Source organism: Bubalus kerabau, chromosome 5 (genome assembly GCF_029407905.1).
Source record: "Bubalus kerabau isolate K-KA32 ecotype Philippines breed swamp buffalo chromosome 5, PCC_UOA_SB_1v2, whole genome shotgun sequence".
In the NCBI taxonomy this organism is placed as follows: domain Eukaryota; kingdom Metazoa; phylum Chordata; class Mammalia; order Artiodactyla; family Bovidae; genus Bubalus; species Bubalus kerabau.
This window is the reverse complement of record NC_073628.1, coordinates 127,766,530-127,792,619: the sequence shown is the minus strand read 5'-3', so window position 1 is coordinate 127,792,619 and position 26,090 is coordinate 127,766,530. Positions and strand designations below refer to the sequence as shown.

General features: G+C 45.2%; 1 protein-coding gene across 23 annotated transcripts in view; it reads left to right on the top strand.

Annotated features, from left to right (window-relative positions):
• The window catches only part of HHAT (hedgehog acyltransferase), a 354,036-nt gene that overhangs the window by 234,414 nt on the left and 93,532 nt on the right, over positions 1-26,090 (top strand). For 22 of the 23 annotated variants that reach the window (XR_008715105.1, XM_055583064.1, XM_055583066.1 and 19 more), the window contains one exon: positions 25,256-25,457. Coding sequence is in view for 21 of the 23 variants with exons in the window: in XM_055583064.1 (XP_055439039.1) it covers positions 25,256-25,457 (202 nt within the window). In the remaining 2 variants the exon portion in view is untranslated. Of the gene's footprint in view, positions 1-10,348; positions 10,926-18,759; positions 18,954-25,255; positions 25,458-26,090 lie in introns of those variants that run through there. The other variant, XR_008715106.1, reaches the window with a different exon arrangement.

Here is a 26,090-nt window from a genome sequence, read left to right as displayed (position 1 = left end):
CTCTGCCAGGACTTGTCTTTGGGTCTGTGTATCTGTCTCTGTTGGCTTGAGTGGTTTGTAATGTTTAGTGATTCTGGTGGGAGAATTGCTAGGAAAAAAGAATAGGGAAGGGAGAGAGCTGTCTGGCATTAGGAAAAGGAGTTAGTAATTTTTCTTGCTGCTTCTGGTTAGTTTTGAGGTATTCCTGGTTGAAAGGGCTTACATGTTTTGTCAAAGTGAGGAGGAAAAATACTTTCTTTTCTTTGTGGCTGAATAATATCTGCTCTTTTCTTCATAGCTGCAGAGCAGCTCTGTAGGTACAAGGTTCTTTGCAAGATTAGATGTCTATAGTTTGGGGTCAGATTGTTGGTATGTGGTTTACTAGGATATTCTTAGGAAAGATGGCCAAAGAAATTGAAATGGAAGGCTACGTTCTGTCTTGGCCTCAGATTAGTTGCGAAGATGAGGAGTAGATAGGATACTTCCTGGGCTGGAAGTAGTGAGGAGACTGCATCTGTAAAGTTTCTGTTTATTTCATAATGATGTCCAGTAGTAATTCATGAATGGGATAGCATCTAACTTGGAAGATTCCTCTTCAGCCAGTTCATTATTCGTCAGTTGATAGAAATCTACCTGCAATGTAGAACACACGATTTGATCCCTGGGCCAGGAAGATCCCCTGAAGAAGGGAATGGCTACCCACTCCAGTATTCTTGCCTGGAGAGTTCCATGGACAGAGGAGGCTGGTGGGCTACAGTCCATGGGGTCACAAAGAGTTGGACATGACTGAGCAACTAACACTTTCAGTTGATAGGAATTTGCTGAGCATTTGCTGTGTGCTTTGCACTCTTAATGCACTTCCTTCATGGTCCCGTGGTTAGGGTTCTGAACTTCCACTGCTGGGGGCTCAGGTTCACTCCTTGGTCAGGGAACTAAGATCCCACAAATTGGGCAGTGTGGCAAAAAAAAAAAAAGATGGAAAAAAAAAGATGCCAGGAAAGAGAAGTTCATAACAGCATGCCATCTGTGCATGCATGCATGCCAAATCACTTTAGTCGTGTCTGACTCTTTGTGACCCCATGGACTGTAGCCTGCTGGGTTCCTTGATCCATGGGATTTTCCAGGCAAGAATACTGGAGTGGGTTGCTATTGCCTTCTCCAGGGGATTTTCCTGACCTAGGGATTGAACCTATGTCTCCTGCAGCACCTGCATTGCAGGCAGATTCTTTACCTCTGAGCTACCAGGGAAGCCCCATGTCTTCTATAGTGAGATTCTAAATTATGTCATCAGACTCAGTCTTGCTTTATTTTTTCACAGAAAGTATTATTAATTTTGTTAATAAAAGTGTAATCAAAATTACTGTGGATCAAAGTATATCACCTATTCATCTGTTTACCTTTTTAAGAGTCCTCCACTAGAATCCTTCATGAGAGCAGAGGCCCTGTCTCTTCTGTTCACAGTTTTAGATAAACAATTTAATCTCTGTCTGCTTGTCCATATTCGGCACTCAATAAATTATCTGTTGAATCAAAGGAGTGGACTCTAAGTGCTAGAGGAGGGGTTTTCCAGAAAAGGTCAATGTGAAGCAGGATTTAGTAATAGGTCTAATCTTTACTTCCCTTGAACACATAGTACTCTGCGTCCACTGTATATAGTTTTTAGCTCACTTCGCAGAGTTAACACTGATGTTTGGAGTAGTAGAGCTGGGGACTTGTATCCAGGCCTCTCTGGCTCCTAAACCCTCATCTTCCTGCTACATGATGCTGCCATCCACAAAAATGACCACGTCTTCCCTCCTGCCCCTGAAAGGTCTGGGAGACCACAGGTCAGAGAGAGAGATGTGCTCAACCAGGATTTAAGTTGATTGCCATGCTGTGCTGGATGCTCTGCTGTGACTTTTTTCAACCATTTAGTCATTTTGCTACCCAAGAAAATTAAGGTATTTTTTGTGTGTGTGATAAAGTTGAAACTGTATTGCAGACTCCATAGCTTATTATCTGAGAAATTATAGCATTTCTCCCCAGAAATATCTCTAATGAGGCCAAGAACCTGATTAGCCTGAAATAGTTTGGGTAGTGGTCAGGAGAGCTAGGGCTTTTGTCCACTATGACATTGGAAGTTCCCACAAGGCTGTTTTCTGGGACCCAATGTTTGTTTCTTTTGGTTTGACCACCTCATAGCTCTGTAAAATGTCCCTGTACTTGTCTGTCTCATGAACCTTAAAATCATGTGAAAATGGGGGTATTGAGTCCTCCAGTTTCTCTCTGGCACCATTCTAAGGACCAAGCCCCACCTTTGAACTGGTATTTAGTTCTTGAAGATTAGAGTTCTTGCTTATTCTCTTTTAAAAATGTGAACAAAGAAGAAAAAGGTGAGAGTGTGTCTGACATCTCGCCTCTCTCATATATTGTATCATATCATAGCTATCTCTTGCCTTTCTCATATTTTATTGGTTTTCCCCAAATGGGATTATTTTGAGACATGTTTGTGGTGCAGAGCACTTAACTATAGTTTAGAAAGAGCCAGTGGCGAGGGGATAGCAGTGGCATCATCAGGTAGCATGAGCAGAGGGCAGCATGATGGATCCCCTTTTTCCTTTTTCTTTTTGGTTTTGAAGGCTTACAGATTAAGAAATGCTACACTGTGAGCTGCCCTGACCGTGGAGGTGGAAGGAAGCTATCTCAGTCCCCTCGAGCTCTTGGGTGGATTGTAAACAGCAGACACTTAGTTCTCCCAGTTCTGGAGGCTGCAGGTCTGAGATTCAGGGCGTGCCAGCATGGTCAGGTTCAGGAGGGGGCCTCTTCAAATTGCAGATTGCTGGCTTCTCACTGTGTCCTCATGGTGGAAGGGGCAAAAGAGCTTCCTTTTATAAGGGCACTAATCCCATTCCTGAGGGCTCCACCCTCATCACCTAATCACCTCCCAAATACCACCTCCTGATATCATCATGTTGCGGGGTTAGGATTCAACATATGGATTTAGGGAAGAGAAAAACCAATCCATTGCAGAAGTTAATGATTACTGAGGGCAGATTCTCTACAAGATTACTTCATATGGCTTTTCTCAAAGAATTGAGAGTGAGATTGTGACATGGGCACCTTTCCTAGTTTAAATACAGACTCAGCTGCCAGCCTCCAATCCTCTGCTGAGGGTTAGGGCAAGCCCTGTGGAACCAGGTAATTTCTTTCCTGGCCTGTGCTCTTTAGAGTTTTGTTATGGCCTCTGGGTGATCATGGGCTACTTTTGGGGGCAGAGAACAGGGCTATTGGTTTGGTCATAATGAGTTTATAGGATTAAAAGTAAGACTATTCATGATTTTGAAATATAAGCAAGGCACTTAACCATTCTGTACTCATCTTGCATAAATTTTGTATAAATGAGTTGTAGGTGAAGCAGTTGAGCTATGAGTTAACATGGTACGGTAACAAGATGTCAGTTTCAGAGATAGTTCTGAGTCCAAGTCTAGACTCACTGGGTGGTTTTCCTCATCTGAAAAGTGGGGAGTTTTTAACTAACCTGATAGGCTTAAATGTGGCAAGTGCCCAACCAGGTGGCTGGCATATAGAAGGTGATGGATGAATGTTCATTCTTACCTCTCTTTCACAGCTATTCACACTGCCTTACACTGCTGCCTCTTTCAGTGTTTGTTTCATCAGTTGGGTTGTCAGTTCCACGGGGGTAGGGATTGTGTCTCTAGCATGCTTTTATTTCTCATTATGCCCAGTACAGTGCCTGATACCTAAAAGCCATTTAATAAATCCTTAACTAAGATCATGGCATCCAGTCCCATCACTTCATGGGAAATAGATGGGGAAACAGTGTCAGACTTTATTTTTGTGGGCTCCAAGATCACTGCAGATGGTGACTGCAGCCATGAAATTAAAAGACGCTTACTCCTTGGAAGGAAAGTTATGATCAACCTAGACAGCATATTAAAAAGCAGAGACATTACTTTGCCAACAAAGGTCTGTCTAGTTAAGGCTATGGTTTTGCCAGTAGTCATGTATGGATGTGAGAGTTAGACTATAAAAAGAGCTGAGCACCGAAGAATTGATGCTTTTGAACTGTGGTGTTGGAGAAGACTCTTAGAGTCCCTTGGACTGCAAGGACATCCAACCAGTCCATCCTAAAGATAAGTCCTGAGTGTTCATTGGAAGGACTGATGTTGAAGCTGAAACTCCAATACTTTGGCCACCTGATGTGAAGAGCTGACTCATTTGAAAAGACCCCAATGCTGGCAATGATTGAAGGCGGGAGGAGAAGGGGACGACAGAGGATGAGATGGTTGGATGGCATCACTGACTCAATGGACATGAGTTTGGGTGAACTCTGGGAGTTGGTGATGGATGGGGAGGCCTGGCGTGCTGCAGTTCATGGGGTCACAAAGAGTCGGACACAACTGAGCAACTGAACTGAACTTACAGATAGTGGGCTTTCTGGTGCTGTGACATTTTCACTGAGACACTGTTGAAGTGTGTGTATCTCAAGCACTTAGCCCAGTGCCTGGTGAATAGTGGGTACCCAAAGTAGGGAATGAATGAATGAATGAGGCAGAGATTAACTGAATATGATGAACTTCATCATATTAAATCAGCCACTACAGAGCACAGGCATTGCAGGGACTAATGAAGCCTTAATTATAGGATTACAGCTCACAAATATCATGCAATAAGCCAGTTCAATTTTAGGTAGCTATTGAATGCTTAGGAGATTGGGAATTACTGCTATTTCTAGGACACCCTTTAGTGTAAAATATACTAGCCACACAAATCATGTAAACACTAATTAGGGTACTTGGCAATAATGTGTATTTTTTCTAATCTGAATTGTTGACGTTTGGGACTCCCACTCACCAGCTTATTAAGGAATGTAATGCTCATAAAGAAAAGAGTGCTTTGTAGAAGTTCTTTTGAATCCAATCACAAAGGGTAAAGAGGTGGGGGTAGGTGTAGAATTCTGAACTTGCTGTGGATGTGATGACATTAATTCTTTGGACAAGGAGCAGGCTGCTTTGTTTTCTCTTTGAAGAAAGTGTCTTCTTCTCAGGTATGTGCTCCTTGTCACCACGGCCATCAGACATCTGTTGGGTGTTTGCTGTATGCCCAACACTGTTTGGGGCTCTTTACTGTCCAATTCCAGTTCATCTTTATGACGTGTCTACATAAAGTGGGTTTTATTACCTTCATTCTACCAGTCAGAACCCTGAGACTCAGAGCCTCACGACTATTAAGGTTGTTGAAAAAGTTTAAATCATCATAAGTAGACACACATCTTTATTAATCAAAATAGGAACCATTTCAATCAACACATTTTTGCCAGTGAGAAATAAGTTTATTGCTCTAGCCTGAAAATCTGTGCCTCGGGATTCAGTGAACTCTTGGAAAGCATTTTCTGCCCCCTGGTTGTGGACGCTTTTTGCCTGCCATAAGCGGTTGAGGTGCTTGAAGAAGAGGTGGTTGGCAGGAGCTTAGGTGATTACAGCAGATGAGGCAAAACTTCATAGACCAATTGGTTCAACTTTTGAAGCATTGCTTGTGTGACATGTGGTCGGGTGTTGTCGTGGAAAAGAATCGGGCCTATTCTGTTGACCAGTGCTGGTGGGAGGCATTGCCATTTTTGGTACATCTCATCAATTTGCTGAGCATACTTCTCAGATGTAATGGTTTGGCCAGGATTCAGAAAGCTGTAGTGGATCAGAGTGGCAACACCAAACAGGGACCATCACTTTTTTTGGTGCAAGTTTGGCTTTGGGAAGTACTTTGGAACTTCTTGGTCCAGCCACTGATCTGATCATTACCAGTTGTATACAATCCATTTTTCATCACACATCACAATCTGATTGAGACATGGTTTGTTGTTGTTGAGTAGAATGAGAAAAGACGACAGTTCAAAAAAAACTTTTTTTTTTTTTTTGATTTGCAGTCACTTTATAAGGCACCCACTTATTGAGCTTTTTCAGTTCAGTTCAGTTGCTCAGTCGTGTCCAACTCTTTGCAACCCCATGAACCGCAGCACGCCAGGCCTCCCTGTCTATCACCAACTCCCGGAGTCCACCCAAACCCATGTCCATCAAGTCAATCATGCCATCCAACCATCTCATCCTCTGTCATCCCCTTCTCCTCCTGCCCCCAATCCCTCCCCAGTATCAGGGTCTTTTCCAATGAGTCAGCTCTTCGAATCAGGTGGCCAAAGTATTAGGAGTTTCAATTTCAACCTCAGTCCTTCCAATGAACACCCAGGACTGATCTGCTTTAGGATGGACTGGTTGGATCTCCTTGCAGTCCGAGGGACTCTCAGGAGTCTTCTCCAACACCACAGTTCAAAAGCATCAATTCTTCGGTGCTCAGCTTTCTTTATAGTCCAACTCGCACATCCATACATGACCACTGGAAAAACCATATCCTTGAATAGATGGACCTTTGTTGGCAAAGTAATGTCTCTGCTTTTTAATATGCTGTCTAGGTTGATCATTACTTTCCTTCCAAGGAGTAAGCATCTTTTAATTTCATTGCTGCAATCACCATCTGCAGTGATTTTGGAGCCCAGAAAAATAAAGTCAGCCACTGTTTCCACTGTTTCCCCATCTATCTACCATGAAGTGATGGGACCAGATGCCATGATCTTAGTTTTCTAAATGTTAAGCTTTAAGCCAACTTTTTCATTCTTCTCTTTCACTTTCATCAAGAGGCTCTTTAGTTCTTCTTCACTTTGTGCCATAAGGAAAACAATAGAATGTGAGCTTTTTCACCTTTCCAATTTGCTTCAAAGGCCGAACGACCATAGGATGGTCTACATTGACTTCTTTGGCAACTTCTGTAGTTGTAAGAGGATCAACTTCAATGATTACTCTCAGTTGGTCATTGTCAACTTCCGATGGCTAACCGTTGTGCTCCTCATCTTCAAGGCTCTCATCTGCTTTACAAAACTTCTTGAACCACCACTGCACTGTAGGTTCTTTAGCAGTTCCTGGGCCAAATGTGTTGTTGATGTTACGAGTTGTCTCTGCTTCTTTGCAATCCATTTTGAACTTGAGTAAGAAAATCACTTGAATTTGCTTTTGTGTAATATCATTTTCGTAATCTAAAATAAATACAAAATACACAGCAACTAATAAGTCATTAGTGAAAAATATAAAGTGATAAATGCACATTAAAATGATGTGCAACATTACCACATTTATTTGAGTATATTCCAATAGCAAACAGCAAAGTTCAACAATGTAAAACCGCAATTACTTTTGCACCAACATAATAGTAAGGGAAGGTGGGATTTAGAAGCCAGGGGAGGAGCCATGCTCTCAACCACTGCACTTTAAGGCCTCTCCTTATTTCACTGCCCCTGGATCAGGTGATTCTGCCTGTGGGGAGCATCTAGAGGGAATAAGGATGTCTCCTGGGCTTTTGGGGGTAGACATATAAGTAACAGACTGGGTCTCAACACTTTGGCATTCAAGTGTACTAAAGAAAATGAAGCGATCGAAAACTTGCATAATTATAAGCATTTAAGAATAGCAGAAAAATTGTGTGGGAGGTCAGGGGTTGTCCTTTGGGTTTGGCAGCTGAATGATTTAATCTGGGAGGGAGCTGTAAAGTGAAGCTGGGGTGGCTGGGTGAGTGGAAGGCAGTTTCTGAGGGAGTGGCTGGGGAGGGTTCTTGAGCTCTGCAGAGAGGGACATCCAGGGAGTGCTTCTTCAGGGTCGCCTCCCGAGGGTGTCTGTGGCCAGTGATTCTGGAGACCGGTGGGGCAGCTGGGAGCGGCTTCTCGCGCCTTCAGTAGCACATGGCAGCCGCTGCACGACAGACCCAGCTCTCAGCAAAGGTGTGAAGGAGAGAGTTTGGTCTTGGTGCTTCTCTGTTGTTTTCCCTTAATCCTTCTTTCTTCTTTTCTTTGCTCTCACGTGGGTCTTCCCCTGTGCAAAGTCATTTCCCCAGCAGTACCCCTCACCAGAGCCCTCCTGTCCGTTTCTCCTGCCTGTGACAAGTGTGGCAGAGCATCGTCGGTGCATTGTCGTCTCTGTGTCCCTGCCCTGTGTGGGGCTGGCTAGCTGACTGTGATAAATGAACCCACAGGCACTGCGAGTTTTGTGGACGAGCCAGTGGAGCCCCTCCCCCAGCTTCACAGGAGCGCCTGGAGGCCTGGGGAGAGAGCCGCCTGAGAAGTTGCTGACACTTTCAGAACGAGGCAGAGTGAGAAGCCCGCCAAGGAGACTGAGCAACAATGGCTCTGGGGGTAAAAGGAAAACAGAGAGTGGTTTCATTGGAGCCAAGGGAGGAAAGAATGTGAGTAAGGAAGGTGAAAACATGGAAGGATGCTCGTGATAGATTAGGTCAACTGAGGAGTGTCCTAAAGTGGTACATATGAGTATTTATAGAAAGATGTCAGAGAGGACACAGACAAAAAGGTCACTGGTGGTTGTTTCTGGATTTTTTATGTATCTTTTTCCAAATTTTCTATTATGAATATCAGTAAAATTATCAAAAGAGGAAAATGGAAGGCAAAAGCAATGCCAAATGTAACAGACAACTAAGAGAAAGATGTAAATATATCCATCGGCTTTGGCAGTCTGGAGGCTGGTAATGACCTTGACAGAAGTTGTCCCAATGGAACGTGGAGGGACAGAAGTCCGATTGCTACCAGTTCAGGAACAATTGGGAGGGGAGGGCTTGGAGACTGGGTGTCGACTGTTCTTTCAAGGATTTTGAAATACTTGACTGTCAAAAAAGGAGTTGGGATCAAAGGTGAAGAAGTAGACGTTGTGGGGTAAAAGAAAGGTGTTTATAAAATACAAAGGATTGGAATATGTCTTTGTGCTAAGGAGAGAACCAGTTCCATTAAGTTGATAAGGGTACAGGGTGACTGATGGAGCATGGTACCCTGGGAGGCAGAGGGGTATAGAACCAAAGAGTAGAGTTAGCCTCGGTCATGGAAAGGGCATCTCTTCCACTGTGGATGAATGAATGGATAGGTACCAGCAGAGATCAGAGTGTATGTGGTTAGAATAGGGCACTCTTTTATGATGGTCCTGACTTTCTCAGGGACATGGTAGGTTCAGACTTTGGTATGAGATAAGGCTGGCTTGGAATAAATGTCACGATGGGCTTCGTCATTACAGTAGGTTAGATGTAAGCTCATGAGGGCAGTTTTCTGTGGCACATTCCTGAATGCCTCCTCTGCTAATCATAGTACCTGGAATATATTAAGTTTTGTTGTTGTTATTTACTAAGTTGTGTCCAACTCTTTTGCAACCCCATGGACTGTAGCCCACCAGGGTCCTCTGTCCCTGGGATTCTCCAGGCCATAATACTAGAGTGGGTAGCTGTTCCCTCCTCCAGGGGATCTTCCCAACCCAGGGATCTAACCCATGTCCTCTGCCTTGCAACTGGATTCTTTACCACTGTACCACCTGGGAAGTCCAATATGGTAAATACTTAGATAATATTTGTTGATGCTGTGAATATATGGTTAGAAAAAGAATGTGGTATTCCCACTCAAGTTCTTCATGACTCAGGTCTTTCCATAAAGGCAGTCTTTTCAGATATCACAGTCCCAGGGGGAACACAGACAAATGGGAAATTGCCTAGAGAAAGGGAAACTACAATTTGGAACTGGGTGTAAAAGAATGAATAAAGAAGCTGAGGATACGTTGTGTCCAAAGTCAAGCCTTTGGAAAGAGATGAGAACCGTCCTCAGGTGTTGTGACAGACTGCCGGCTGAAGACCAGGTGCCCATGTTCATATTGCTTCCGAGAGGAGAACCGTGGTCAACAGCGAGAGGTATAGAGAAGCACGCTCTCTCTTAAGTTGTCCTAAAAGGGCGGAAAAGACTGTTTCAAAAAGCCATGACTTCTTGGTCACTGAGAATGTTGAGGTGCAGGCTGGATGGTATCCCTCCGGTCTCCAAGGTCCTTTGTGCCAACAGAGGGGAGCATTCTGACCTCTAGACCCTGAGGTGTAATAATACATTTCTACCAGATTTATTGAGTAAGGGTGCATGGGATTTTTGTCATCTCATTGTGATTTGGATGCTTATCTAGAACTGTTATGCTTTGCAGCTGTGAAGATAATTTAGGTTCACAGAAATGACCCTGAGATACTAAAAAATGCTGAAGTGACGTCTAAATCAAATGAAGTACTGTAGAACGCCCTGAACCTAGTGGTTGACACCTATTAGGGATTCAGTAGATAGTTAAGAAGTATTAGATTAAATACTATCTATCTTTTAAATGTTAAGCATACAGGTTATTTATACCTCATATCCATAGTTATCGTGGGGAAACTACTTGATCCGTTGAAAAGAGCATGTATTTTGGAAGCACATCTGAATCTCCGTACCTCTCCACCATTAGCTGTGTTTCTTTTCATCTTTCAGACAGCTCAGCGTGATCCCCTGTGCTTCTCACCAGTTGGTCCCCACTTGAGAAGGAGCCTGGGGAGCAAAATCCCGTTCTGACTGCCTACATCTTTCTCCAGTGCTTGGGATGTGGCTGTTTCCCGGGATGGATGATCATGTTAATATCCAGTTCCATGGCGGACATCTTTGGATTTCTTAGGATTTTTTCTGTATGAATAGTGGCATTTTTAATCTACAGAAGACTCTGGATTTTGTGACACACATTGGGTGTCATCCTTAGACTCTGTCTGTAAGATGCCAGCTCTTAAAATCCTAACCTCTCAGTGTGCACCCAAGGCTTCCTGCAATTACCATAGCATCTTTTGAATAAGCAGCATCGTCTGGATGTCATCCGGGCAGCTCTCGCTGCATTAAGGGGAACGTGCTTGTGGGGCATAGTTTCCCGGCCGTGGGGTGATATTCTTGCTTTGTTTCCATAAGTGTTGCACTGGCGTGGCCTTGTTGGATGCTGCTGCAGATTTATCGTCACTCATGCCTAGACCCAAGCGTTCTCAGTTTTCCTCCCAGTGGCCAAACTTAAAAGGCATCATGTCTGGTAAGGGATGGTGGGTCATAATCATGATAAATGAGAGGCAGTTGAAACAGTTCTGTGAAAGCTAATTTGTCAGAGTGCTGATTTCAGTCCAGTGAGGGAGCAGCCTCTTTATTACCACCAGCAACCATTTCTCTTTGATTCTTTGTAAAACAGCACTTGGGCTCCTTAGACCTTTATTTTTCTTCCTCCTGGAGACAGTCTCCAGTGGCAGTGTTTTTGATAGGGGTGCCTGTGGACCTGCTGGCATTTTCTCCTGTTTCTCTCCCTTTCTAGGCATTGGATCCCATCTATGGCCACCTCTGCTGAACATTTTTATTACCAATGGCTGCTACTTGTTAAGAAAATCCAGAGTGCATAGGTTCGCATTGACAAAGCAGATACACTGCGGGGTGGGGGATGGCGGTGGTGGAAATTTGCTCTTAGGAGACAATTTGTCACCTTGAGTCAAGATTCACTGCAGGTTTCCTTCAAATCACGCTCTTCCTGTGCATTTTGCATTAATTCCTAAGTTAGCGTCATGGCAGCAGAGGGGTGCGGAAGTGGCAAATTCAGAGCATAAGGTATGGTTTTAGGAGCTCTGCGTCCTGAAAATCCATTAGAGAAGACAGATCTTTCTGTTTTAGCAGGGAACAGTAGCAAAACAGCACAGTGTTGTAATTGGCCATAACCTTTCGAGAACATTCGTGCCTACGTCCCAAGTGCTCCAGACTACAATACTCAGACCTCACCCCTAGTGGTCCCCTAGCCCTGGAACTTTTACCAGTTGTAAATCAAGGCCTAGATAAGAGACCCTCACCGAAATCGGTGACCCTGGCCTCCCCACCCACCTTCCACCCTCCTCTGTGCTCTGAGGCACTGTGTGTGTTTGAGTGTGCGCACATTCACTCATGTCCAACAGTGACCTCCTCACTATTTTCTTGTGGCCAAAATACACACTGGACTTGGAAGTGATATCCATGGCAGAGGAAGCGATTTTGTTAGCAAAGTTAAACCAAGCGATCTAGCCAAAGCCACGCTCCTGTGGGTCTCATGAACGCCCTCCCCTCCCACACATCTAGTACTGGTGAGCACGTCCAGGGTTTCATTTGAGGCTTTTAAAGTTAATATCACAAACCTTAAACCTCCCAATTTGGGTGCTTTGATATTAAAAACATTTAACACGCTGAAGTTTTGCTCTTTGGTTAAATCCCTTTTTTCTTCTGGGTACTTCCAGCAACTTCCTGGGGAAGTTGAAGTTGGTGTGTCCCACCTCTTGCTCCCCTCACTTAGGGGCACCTGTGGTTAGCATCTGTGATTTAGTTAGCATCTGTGACTTTGTAAATATCAGCCTGTAAACCCCACAGCACTTTAAAGAAGAAAGTGGCAGAGGCAGACAGTGAACAATGACGTTTACTCTTGAGGCCACACTTTAAGCGGGAGAGTTCTCTTTTGTTTATAGAGAGTGACAAGGAAAAGAAGAAGGAAATGAATGAGTCAGAGAAATGAGGAGGATGAGGAAAAGAACAGGAAAAGAAGGCAGTTGATCTGGGTTTGTTAAGCACCTCCTGAGTTCAGAGTTTAAGTTAGACTCTGGGAGGAAAATAGAAAAATGCTGCAATTCTCTGATCAGTGTCTTGACTGTGAGATGGGGAGTCCCACGTACCCTCAGACCTGATGAAGCGGCTTAGAATTGGTAAGAAACAGCACATCAACTGGTCTGAAAGGAGTAACTCAGTCTGAGATGAACACCTGAATTTTGCAGAGATGAAGAATCATCGGCCACCCACATTCAGTGGGATCAGCTAGGGAGATTTTCCTTGAAGTGAATGCTGAACCCATTTTGAAAGATCAGATGGTGGAAAGAACAACCAGAGATCTTGTCTAATTGAGGGGTGGACTGGCATGGTTGTGGGGCTCAGACATGGGAAATAATGAAGTTCTTTAATTGGAGTGGAGAATCTATTTTGGAGACACATAAGATGGAGTTGATGGCATAGGAGGGAGTCAGCTGGAGAATGATGTTTAAAAGCCAGGCTGATGAGATTTAATTTAGGACCTGATGCAGTGGGAATCCACGGTAAGCAGGACCCCTTTGTCAGACTGGATGCTTCTGAGGACAAAGAATTGGCGTCTCCTTTGCCCGAACAGTTCACTTCTGCTTTTGCCTGGTTGGCCAACCTATCGTGTCACCATGGAAATGTAGAGTTTACACCTGTCAAGACCGTGGGCCTGCCTCCGTGGGGCCCTGTCCAGCATGGCTGCCTCAAAATCATCACACCACAAACCCAGAAGAATGGAACACTTCAGCCTCCAGCCAGGCATTTCTTCAGCGCACTTGTGTTCAGAGCACGTTCTCCTGGAGACCCCTAGGGCATTGTACCCGCACAGTCGTTTTTGAGTGGTACACGTTTGTTTCATAGTGAATCTCTTCCTAACCGCAGTTATAACTGAGTGAGAGGATTAGGACCAGCAGGGGATGGGGGTGAGAGGCAGGGATCAGAAGGGAGCCCGGGGGAGACACGGTCCAGTTGCTGATAAGAGGGGGCAATGTGGACTCTGGGTTTGGGATCCGCTGATGGAGTAAAGGTTGAGAAGGGGGTTAGGAGCAGGGAAGGACGCGCTCTCTCCTCTCAGCCCCCTCCCTCGGTGAAACAGGGAAGCACACGTACCTGCGTCCTACAGACATCCGAGTCTGCCCCTTGCAGACCGCCGGCTCATCCGAGTCTGCCCCTCGCAGACCGCTGGCTCTTTGTACCCTCCCTCTTTTAATCCGATAGCTGCTTTCAGCATCCTCTCAGGAGGAAGGTGGGAAGACAGGCAGGCAGCCAGGAAATCTTGGTGGTTATTAAACTGAGGCTTTGAGGACCTTTTTATTAGCGATGAGACTCAGCTCCACGGCACCAAAGAGTACAGACTCCCGCTCTCTCTCCTCTGCTCAAACCTCCCAAGAATCTGTTTTATATGGTGTTTATTTGTAACCTGAAATAGACGTGGGCCCAGGGGCCCTGGGGACCTCTGAGGCGTCAGCATGCTCTCAAGCAAAGAGGGTCAGCAGCCCCGAGGGGGCAAGTAGTGCTCCCCTTTTGTGCTCCCCTCCCCCGGGCCTTCCCGTCCCTCATCTGTGACTGGGAGCTCGTTTTAAAGGATTTTGGCATCTTAAAGACTTGCTTGGTTTTTCAGTCTCTGAATGTCAGGACTATAATATTGTGAAGACTCATGCATCACTGAGACTCTAACTTGGAACATTAGTAAGTGTGTGCGTGCCTACTTAGTTGGTCGTGTCTGACTCTTTGCAACCCCATGCACTGTATGTAGCCTGCCACGCTCCTCTGTCCATGGGATTCTCCAGGCAAGAATACTAGAGTGGGTTACCACTTCCTTCTCCAGGGGATCTTCCCGACCCAGGGATCGAACCCCCATCCTCATCGGCAGGCAGATTCTTTTAATAGTGTGCCGCCTGGACAGCCTTCTGGAACATTAGTAAGCAGCTTTAAATGGGTTGAATGAGTAACCTGCATAGTATTGATACTTTCTGGCCCTGCCCACCCAGCAGTCCCCCGTTATAAGGAAAGGACCTGGTCACCTGACTCTTGTATCTGTAGATAAGAGGGGACCAGGGGTCTGCAGTGATTGGAAGGTGAGACGTTGGTTAATGGACCAAGTTGCGGTAGAAGCTACTTTACTCTGACCTGCCCGCACAGCCTCTGCAGGCTCATCTGTAGCCGGTATCAGAGGTTTGGAGAACAGCTGGCTGTCCTCCGGGTTAAGCTTAATCAAAAGAGCTGCATGCATATTGAATCCATAACTTTTGAAGGGAAACGGAATACGCCCCCTCCCCCAAAGATGCCACTTTGGCATGTGGATTATTCCGAGCCGAAGGCAATCAAGATCCAGCTGACTCAGGAACAACGTTTCCCTCTAACTTAGCTATCTGAAAGAATTTGGGCAGGGGGCTTGTACCAGAAAAAGAGCTATTACCAGAGAGAACGTATTTATCTGAAAGACCATCTGCAGGGCAGGGCAGGGTTCTAATTGCCCTAACATCTGCTCTTCTGGTCCTCCTGTGAATTCTCTTCCTGCACCTGGAAGCCCCAGACCCCATCCCATTCCTCAGATTAGGGCATTCCTAGACTCTGATTGTCTTGTGGACTCCCTGACATATGTAATGAAATTTGTTTTTCTTATTAATCTGCGTTATGTCACTCTTACTGTTAAAGAACATAGACGAGCAAGAGAAAAAATTTTCCTCCCTTAGAGCTTCATCCCCTTAGCACTAAGTGACCTGGTTCTAATGAAGGCATATTTAAGGCTAATGGTTTTAAGTGAAAAGCATCCCTGAGCAAGCAAGCCCAGGGGTCTTGCTATCTTCTTGTGGTTATGAAGAATATAGGGATGCTAATCATTATGATAATGGCATCTTGTTTTTTCCTGAATGCAAGTGTGCATACTTCTATTTATAGGAGTGTTACAGTCTCCAGATTCCTTCAATTCAGTTCAGTCTCTCAGTCGTGTCTGACTCTTTGGGACCCCATGAATCGCAGCACATCAGGCCTCCCCATCCATCACCAACTCCCGGAGTTCACCCAAATTCATGTGCATCGAATCAGTGATGCCATCCAGCCATCTCATCCTCTGTCATCCCCTTCTCCTCCTGCCCCTAATCCCTCCCAGCATCAGGGTCTTTTCCAATAAGTCAACTCTTCACATGAGGTGGCCAAAGTATTGGAGTTTCAGCTTCAGTATCAGTCCTTCCAATGAACACCCAGGATTGGTCTCCTTTAGGATGAACTGGTTGGATCTCCTTGCAGTCCAAGGGACTCTCAAGAGTCTTCTCCAACACCACAGTTCAAAAGCATCAATTCTTTGGTGCTCAGCTTCCTTCACAGTCCAACTCTCACATCCATACATGACCACTGGAAAAACCATAACCTTGACTAGACAGACCTTTGTTGGCAAAGTAATATCTCTGCTTTTGAATATGCTATCTAGGTTGCTCATAACTTTCCTTCCAAGAACTAAGCATCTTTTAATTTCATGGCTGCAATCACCATCTGCAGTGATCTTGGAGCCCAACAAAATAAAGTCTGACACTGTTTCCACTGTTTCCCCATCTATTTCCCATGAAGTGACAGTACCAGATGCCATGATCTTTGTTTTCTGAATGTTGAGCTTTAAGCCAACTTTTTCACTCTCCTCTTTCACTTTCATCAAGAGGCTTTTTAGTTCCTCTTCACTTTCTGCCATAAGGGTGGTATCATCTGCATATCTGAGGTTATTGATATTTCTCCCAGCAGTCTTGATTCCAGCTTGTGTTTCCTCCAGCCCAGCGTTTCTCATGATGTACTCTGCATAGAAGTTAAATAAGCAGGGTGACAGTATACAGCCTTGACGTACTCCTTTTCCTATTTGGAACCAGTCTGTTGTTCCATGTCCAGTTCTAACTGTTGCTTCCTGACCTGCATATAGGTTTCTCAAGAGGCAGATCAGGTGGTCTGGTAGGCCCAGCTCTTTCAGAATTTTCCACAGTTTATTGTGATCCACACAGTCAAAGGCTTTGGCATTGTCAATAAAGCAGAAATAGATGTTTTTCTGGAACTCTCTTGCTTTTTCCATGATCCAGCGGATGTTGGCAATTTGATCTCAGGTTCCTCTGCCTTTTCTAAAACCAGCTTGAACATCTGGAAGTTCACGGTTCACGTATTGCTGAAGCCTGGCTTGGAGAATTTTGAGCATTACTTTACTATCCTGTGAGATGAGTGCAATTGTGTGGTAGTTTGAGCATTTTTTGGCATTGCCTTTCTTTGGGATTGGAATGAAAACTGACCTTTTCCAGTCTTGTGGCCACTGCTGAGTTTTCCAAATTTGCTGGCATATTGAGTGCAGCACTTTCACAGCATCATCTTTCAGGATTTGAAATAGCTCAACTGGAATTCCATCGCCTCCACTAGCTTTGTTCGAAGTGATACTTCCTAAGGCTCACTTGACTTCACATTCCAGTATGCCTGGATTTTGGTGAGTGATCACACCATCGTGATTATCTGGGTCTTGCAGATCTTTTTTGTACAGTTCTTCTGTGTATTCTTGCCACCTCTTCTTAATATCTTCTGCTTCTGTTAGGTCCATACCATTTCTGTCCTTTATTGAGCCCATCCTTGCATGAAATGTTCCCTTGGTATCTCTAATTTTCTTGAAGAGATCTCTAGTCTTTCGCATTCTGTTGTTTTCCTCTATTTCTTTGCATTGGTCGCTGAGGAAGGCTTTCTTATCTCTCCTTGTTATTCTTTGGAACTCTGCATTCAAATGGAAATATCTTTCCTTTTCTCCTTTGCTTTTGGCTTCTCTTTTTTTCACAGCTATTTGTAAGGCCTCCCCAGACAGAGATTTTGCTTTTTTGCATTTCTTTTCCATGGGCATGGTCTTGATCCCTGTCTCCTGTACAATGTCATGAACCTCAGTCCATAGTTCATCAGGCACTCTATCAGATCTAGTCCCTTAAATCTATTTCTCACTTCCACTGTATAATCATAAGGGATTTGATTTAGGTCATACCTGAATGGTCTAGTGGTTTTTCCCTACTTTCTTCAATTTAAGTCTGAATTTGGCAATAAGGAGTTCATGATCCAAGCCATAGTCAGCTCCCAGTCTTGTTTTTGCTGACTGTATAGAACTTCTCTATCTTTGGCTGTAAAGAATATAATCGGTCTGATTTCGGTGTTGACCATCTGGTGATGATTCCTTACCCCACATGTATTGTATCAGCTGATCTTTACAGCAGTTCATACTTGAAGGTGATTTTAGCCCTCCCAGTATAAGTTCAGTGTACAGACTTAAACAAAGGCTTATTGACAAGGTCACGGGTACAGGGACTGGTAAGTGGCAGAGGAGGACCAAGGCCATGTCTCTGGCTACCAAGCACTGCCTTCCTGCTTGTCCAGTGCTTTGCTGCTGTTGCTGCTTGGGCATGGTCTAGCGGGGTAAGGACAGTGGGGCTGAGCTTTTCATGATCTTTCAGCCTTTTCTGCAGAGGGGAAAATAGAGTTTTGGAGGAGCTAGAGTTTGGGTTTTGGTTTATGAGGGAAGAGTTGAATCTTTCTCTAGGATGGAGGTTATAGGCTTGGGTTCATCAGCACAGTACTTCAATCCCCTGATCTACTGGCTTTGTGGAATGAAAAGGTTAATTTTTTTTTTTTTAAGGGTGTTGGCATCTAATGAGATGAACCTAGAAGTTTAAACGTAGACTGAATATGTTCATGCATTCATGCTCAGTTCATGCAGTTATGTCTGACTCTTTGCGACCCCATGGATTGTAACCACCAGGCTCCTCTGTCTATAGGATTCTCCAGGCAAAAATACTGGCGTGGGTTGCCATTTCCTCTTCCAAGGGATCTTCCCGACCCAGGGATCGAACTAACATCTCCTGCATTGGCAGGTGGATTCTTTACCACTGTGCTGACTAAATATAGCTGGACTTTAATCTCTGTTTTATAAATTCCATGGTATTTTGTTGCAAAATAGGACATAGCATTTTTAAATAGGCAGCTTTTCAGAGTTGCATGTGAAACTTTCATCTTTCAGTACAGATGTTGGCAATTAGCTCAGCTCAAATGTGCCCTGTGCTTTGAAAGTGACCTCTCTTTTAGCCTTCTAGAGAGGCTAAGGTTTGCAGTTGCCCGTTAGCCAACTGCTGTACTGTGCTTGGTCACTCACTCGTGTCCGACTCTTTGCGGCCCCATGGACTGTAGCCTGCCAGGCTCCTCTGCCCATGGGGATTCTCCAGGCAAGAATACTGGAGTGGGTTGCTATGCCCTTCTTCAGGGGTAGCAGCTCTAAACAACACAAATTTATTCTCTTGCAGCCCTGGAGGTTAGAAGTCTGAGATGGGTCTATACCACAGGGCTATAATCAAGATGTGGCTGAGCTGCGTTCCTTGTGGAGTCTTTAGGGAAGAATCTCTGTGTTTCCTTGCCTTTTCCAGTTTTGCTAGCTTTTACTTATTAAAATTTTATTACGATGTTTACTGGGTAGAAAGAGATTAAAAGCGGATTATATTTTCTGCGTGTATCTTCCTTTGAAAACTTTTAATAGTAAGTATATAGCTCTCTTTGTGAAAACTAAACACCAGTCCTTTGTCCACCAGCTAGAGGATGAGGCTTTGACTGGTGGGTCATCACAGGCTTTGGCTGATGGAGAACTCAGATGTAGGCCGAGGCCAAAGCTAGAGACAGGCTCGAGTCACGGGAGCCACTGCCCCTGAGAGCTAGGTTGAGGGCACCTCTGCAGAGAACTCTAATCCGGAACTCGGGGGAAACCCAAGTGAACCCAGGTGAACCAAAGGCGAGGTCACCTTCCTGCCAATGCAATGCAGCCACACGTCTTGCCCTTCCCAGCTACTGAAGGCTCTGACCTTTAAAGGGCCAGTCATTGCAAGTTTTTACATCTCTTGAGGTTGGAACAGCTTTGGGGGCTGCGTGACTGTGAGTTTAATGGGGGAAGGAGAATTACAGATTGTGGTGAGACCGCAGGGTCCTCGGGGGTCTGTGTTCCTTAGGAATGGGTGTCTTCTGAAGTCTCTGCCAGTAACAGGGGCAAGTCCTTATAACCCTTCCGTGTTTGCTAATTGCTCACAGTGTGTCTGTGGCGGTGGTGACAGTCTATCAGGAATGTAAAAAGCTATTGGAGACTATGAAAAGTAAATGAAAATTAATGTTAGATATATAAATACTGTTGATGGTAGCTAAGTATAGCACATGTGGGCATGCACATATATACTCACACACATTTAAAACTGCCTAAACGAAATTTAGTTTAGTTGAAATGACCATATTAATAGAAGAGACATCTTCTGATGAATAACTGTTCAATTCAGTGGTACAAACAGTAGGTTCTCTGGGAATATTTAAAAGAGACTTTATAGAGGAGTTGGGAAACCAGAGAGGGTGAAGGGGGTGAAAATGGTGTGCTCAGAGGCACAGAAGTGTGAAGGCCCCATTTGTTCAGGGTTTCAGGACTAGTGGGAAATAGGGTGGAATGATAAAGCAGAGCTGGAATAGAATGTCAGCCACTGCCTGCCCCATCCCAGCCAAGAAATAGATAATTGAAGATGGGAAGTCAGCAAGCCCACCTTGGCTCAGTCCACAGGGCAGAGAAAACCAAGCTTTTCTGTGTCTTGGGTGCCTCATCCCCTTATCTTGCTGGGGTCTGGAGTTCATGGCAAAGGGTTTGACAATAACTTGGCAAGCTGGGAAGCTGTTGGGTAAGTCCTGGGACAAAAGTGTTGTGATTTTAAGAATAATGCTTTACCATGAGGATTCTCACCACCCCTGTCCCAACTGTCAGACAGATTCTTGAGTTTTTCCTAGTGATTATGAAGGAAGCAGCTATTTTGTTTCCCCTTCAGATACATCTACTAGTCAGCAACAATCCCCAAGTATCAACCTCTTATGCCCAACTTCTTACACAGTCAGACTTCTGCAGGAAGCCCGCCTAGATAGGGTGTGGTCTCTGCTTGTGGGGCAGAAGGAAACTGTTTAGTCTATTTAACATTTTATTTGTATTTTGGCTGCCCTGGGTCTTGTGGTGAGCTGGGGCACTCTCCAGTTGTGACGTGCAGGCTCTCACCGCAGTGGTTTCTCTGGTTGCGGAGCAGACTCTAGAGCAGGCCCCGTAGTTGTGGTACACGGGCTTAGTTGCTCCTTGGCATATGGAATCAAATCCTCGTCCCCTCCTCTGGCAGGCAGATTCCTAACTGCTGGACCACCAGGGAAGTCCCTATTTAGTCTGTTTAAAACTTGAACTGTGTCTTTCTGGCCCAGAGCTCCTTGGCCTAAGTGTTAGTCGCTTAGTCATGTCCAATTCTTTGCAACCCCTTGGACTGTAACCCACCAGGTTCCTCTGTCCAATTCCCTTCACCAAGGTTTCTTCCTGACCCAGGGATCGAACCTGGGTCTCCTGCATTGCAGGCCGGTTCTTTACCTTTGGAGCCACAGGGAAGAAGCCCTACTTGGCCTAACTTCTAAGTTACTTCAGTCGTGTCCGACTCTGTGCAACCCCATAGACGGCAGCCCACTAGGCTCCCCCGTCCCTGGGATTCTCAAGGCAAGAACACTGGAGTGGGTTGCCATTTCCTTCTCCAATGCATGAAAGTGAAAAGTGAAAGTAAAGTCGCTCAAACACCTTTGTAATTCATGAGCACCTTTCTCCCTAGTAAGATTCCTTTTTGTACAGAGGATGTTTCTTCAGTTAATAAAATACTGGTGGATGTTTCTGTGGAGACTGCTTTGTACATGTGGTTGAACAAGAGGAACATATCACCAAAAAATGCTCTCACTGTGGTCAACAGCTTCATAGAACACAGACCTGGGGGATTCTGAAACTAGATTTTACCTCTTCTGTATAAAATAGGTCTGGTCATCAGTTCTTCATGAAGTTGTTGTAACGATTAGAAACAGGATACATAAAAGCACCTGATACTCAGTAGAGAGTAGACATTGTAAATAATGTCTACATTTTATATCAGTTCCTCCTCCTGAGCCGGTGTTTGCTATGTTGCGTTGATTCTGTTTGAGATGGTTTTTAATTAGGAAGGTGGCGCAGTTGATGGCAACCACCCCAGGCAACGTTCTCTGCAAGCAGTGACCCCACGAAGCCAGCGGGCAGGGGCAGGGGGCAGGCCTTGTGCAGACTCAATCTCCCACAGTTGCTGACAGAAAAAAAAAAAATCTTTTTAGTTTTGCTTTGCTGAGAAGGTGGTGCTGAATGCTCTCTTCCACTGGGAACTCAGTTTCAGTGTGCAGCGGATCTCAGTAAGTGGGGTCACACCGCTGCTTTTCTAAAAGGAGACGCATTTCTATTTTTATTAATTGCAGAACTGACACGAGCGTGGCGGGATTTGTAAAAGGAAACAGGTTCATGTTCCTTCTTGCGGTATCCACTGCCTTCTAGAAATTAAGAGAGAGGAAGGGAGTTTTTTGTTTTTCTAGTCGGAAGACCATACCCTCTTCTGGTTTAAAACAAGCAACCTCATGTCATTGGAGACCTGCCATTTGTGAGTTTCTGGAATAAAAGGAATTCTCAGATTTTTGTCGGCTGTCATTATTGAAGGAAAGTAGCAAAGCCATGATGCCAAGAGATGCCTAAAATAGCTGTGCATGTAATTATGGGACTAGATGCTTCCTCGTCACAAGCTTGGAATTATGTTCTTTTTGGAGTTGAATCTAATATTAAAGACCATTGATGTGGATGGACAAGGAGAGGTTTTTATTCTATACTGAGGTTTTCTAATATATATTCAGTTCAGTTCAGTTGCTCAGTCGTGTCCGACTCTTTGCGACCCCATGGACTACAGCATGCCAGGCCTCCCTGTCCGTCGCCAACTCCCGGAGTTTACTCAAACTCATGTCCATTGAGTTGGTGATGCCATCCTACCATCTCATCCTCTGTTGTCTCCTCCTCCTCTTGCCCCCAATCCCTCCCAGCATCAGGGTCTTTTCCAATGAGTCAGTTCTTTGCATCAGGTGGCCAAAGTATTGGAGTTTCAGCTTCAACCTCAGTCCTTCCAATGAACACCCAGGATTGATCTGCTTTATGATGGACTGGTTGGATCTCCTTGCAGTCCAAGGGACTCTCAAGAGTCTTCTCCAACACCACAGTTCAAAAGCATCAATTCTTTGGCACTCAGGTTTCTTTACAGTCCAGCTCTCACAGTGCAGCTCATTTTTATATAGTAAGATACAACAATAATCTCAACATAAAACCAGTGTTGGGTGACAAGAGTATTAGGATTGGAATGAACTTGTTTTATAAAAACTATTATCTGCAAAATTTCTGTAAACAGCAGTTACTCCTTATACTTTTGAACTTGGTTTGACCATTCCATTTTTTTTAACATGCAACCTTCTTACACACACAACTGAGTGTATGACGTGAAGGACAGCCTCATAGAGCACCATGATGGAGCAGTGATTATCTTTTTGCAAGTTGGAGGCTGCAGAGGTTTGTGGTCCATTTTTTTTTGCCTGTTGAGTATTCTGCAGCAATAACCAAGTAGCCTCTAGGGGGCAGCGTAAGGCCAGTTAAAACCCCTGTGCCTGGGGCTGTTGGTGGGGTTTTCTGACTCATTGTCCAGCCTTTCTTGGTCCATGATGCAGCATCCCTGCTTCTCCTGGCCAAACTCACTCACTCTCTAGACCTTGCCAAGGTGGGGATCTTTACCATTAAGCCTCTAATACCCTGCTTGCCTCCACTCATCCTGTTCTTTTCCGTACTCTTAAGCTCCCCTGGTCTACTTTGTACCATATGATACAGCAAACGAGTCCCACATCAGCTTAATGATAGAATTGGTTTGCTGTCGTTTCACAACCAGCTATACGTGTCCTTTGGGCAGGAGCAACCTCTTATGTCTTTGTGTGTCTCATAATACCAGGACTGCCCTGGAAGGCTAGATAAATCCTTGGCCACAGCTGGATTATTCCTTAGTCTGTAGTGAGTGCTTGGTGGGTATTTGCTGACTTGATTGTTGAGATGGTCTTGTTTCTGTGCAAGAGAAAGTATTTTCTTCGCTTCACTTGTTTCAGAAATGTGTGCATTCTCACGTGCTTTCTGGTTTGTTTCAGATTGAGATGCAAGATAGGAGGGCTTTCAAAATAAGCCCAGGGGTGTAATGGAAAACATTAATGCTTGGTGCCAGAGATGCATATTTGCATCTAGGTTCTTCCTATTCTCAGCCCCAGTTTTTCTCACCCAAAATGTGGGGCTGTCTAAGCTGATCAGATAATTTACCATTTGACCTGGAGCACCTTTGAGAGTGAAGGAGAACATTTAAAAATATTGATAGTCACATAGTCGATGTTGTTCAGTTGCTCCGTCGTGTCCGACTCTTTGCAACCCCGTGGACTGCAGCATGCCAGGCTTCCCTGTACTTCACCATCTCCCGGAGCTTGCTCAAACTCATGTCCGTTGAGTCAGTGATGCCATCCGACCATCTCATCCTCTTTCATCCCCTTCTCCTCCTGCCCTCAATCTTTCCCAGCATCAGGGTCATTTCTGATGTCGGCTCTTTGTATCAGGTGGCCAAAGGATTGGAGCTTCAACTTCAGCATCAGTCCTTCCAATGAATATCCAGGACTTAGTTCCTTTAGGATGAACTGGTTGGATCTCCTTGCAGTCCAAAGGACTCTTAAGAGTCTTCCCCAGCACCACAGTTTGAAGGCATCATAGTCCTTGGAAGTATTTATTGACTGGGGAATGCTTTTTATATTGTATCTTTTGGCTTGCCTGTGAAAGTGTTCTATTTAAAAATTATTTTCAAAATAACATTTCCAACAAAATATTAAAATAATAGGACAGCCTGTCAGTGGGTTCAATGGATTGGCATGCTAGAACAGCATATGGTGTTTCAAAGAATCAGGTCAAGTGATCCATGTAAAGTGCCTAGTGCCATACTTGGGATACATGGTGTGTTTAGGAAATGATAATTTCCTTTTCCTTTATGGAATAAGGTTGGACAAAGAAGCACTGACAGCAATAAACAAAGACCGATAGGCTTTTTAAAGAGACCACTGCAAGGAGGGTGTTTTTCTAGCTCTCTAGATCCTGACAACACAATGTGAGTTTTGTCCAGCTCTAGCAGGAAAATACTGATTGAAGAACACGGTTTTGCTTGTATGTGGTCAGACAGCTGTCTCAGCAGTAGAGCACTTACCCTAGGGGGGTTCTGCCGGGTGATAATTTGGCTGCCCTGTGAGGACAGAGCTCTTCTCCTCACTTGTGAATTTGTCACTACTTCTGGGCAACTTGCCTGGAAAGCTGGAGGATCCAGCCTTGGCACCCCTCTTCTGCAGAAGCCATCCTGCCGTTTAGGGGCCTGAACTCAGCAATTGTGCTTAAATACTGGGTTTACCTGAAACTTGATAGTTTGAGCTGTAAAATACATACCTACCGTTAAGGTTGGTATCCCCCACTCAGTTGTGTCTGACTCTTTGCAACCCCATGAACTGCAGCCCACCAGGCGCCTCTGTCCGTGGGATTCTCCAGGCAAGAATACTAGAGTGGGTTGCTATGCTCGCCTCCAGGGGATCTTCCCGACCTAGGGATCGAACCTGCGTCTCTTACGTCTCCCTGCATTGGCAAGGGGGTTCTTTACCACTAGTGCCACCTGGGAATCCCCCAGAGGCTTCTGTGCTTGCCACCTCCTGGTGTGACAGAGCATTCAGGGAGTGCCCTGTGGCCTCCTGGACGTGGGGAAGGGTCTGCACATGGTGAATAGCGATGTGTGGCAGGGGAATCAGGCCGGGAGTGGGTGGCATTGGCGGCCAGCGCTCCGCAGGGCTCCTCACGGCCTCTTCTTTCTCCAGGTACGTGTACATCCCAGCGGGCGGGTCACAGCATGGCCTGCTGGGGGCCCTCTTCTCCACTGCGATGACATTCGCGTTTGTGAGCTTCTGGCACGGCGGGAACGACTACCTATGGTGCTGGGCCGCCCTCAACTGGCTGGGGGTCACCGTGGAGAACGGCGTCCAGAAGCTCGTGCAGAGGCCGCACGTCCAGCACAGCTTGGTGAGCAGGTCCTGGCTTGTGCGGCAGGGGCAGCCAAGCTGGGTGGACTGGGTTTGGGAGGGGAGGCGGTCATCACGTTTACACGCATTGTGGGCCATTTCTGCCGGATTGGCTCGGCATCCAGAGTGTTCCCGGAGACAGGACAGCTGAACAAGAGGTGGTGGCTCAGACAGTAAAGCGTCTGCCTGAAATGCAGGAGACCTGGGTTCGATCCCTGGGTCGCAAGATCCCCGAAGAAGGGAAAGGCTACCCACTCAGTACCTTGCCTGGAAAATTCCATGGATGGAGGAGCCTGGTAGGCTACAGTCCATGGGATCGCAAAGAGTCGGGCACTACTGAACAACCTCACTCCTTCACTGGCTGTAACTATAAAATAATTCATATTTATTATGAGAATTAGAAAATTCAAATGCGTATAAGGAAGATGTCTCCTCAAGAGAAACCACTGTTAAATCCCTTCTAAATTATTTTTTTTGAGCAAAACTTGTTTTAGTTACTGTGTTTTTGACTGCTCTGTGGCGTCTTTGCTGTGTGTTGTGGCGAGTGGAGGGCTCCTCTTCTTGTGCACAGGCTGTTGCCCCACTGCGTGTGGGGTCTTAATTCCTGGACCAGGGATCGAACCCATGTGCCCTA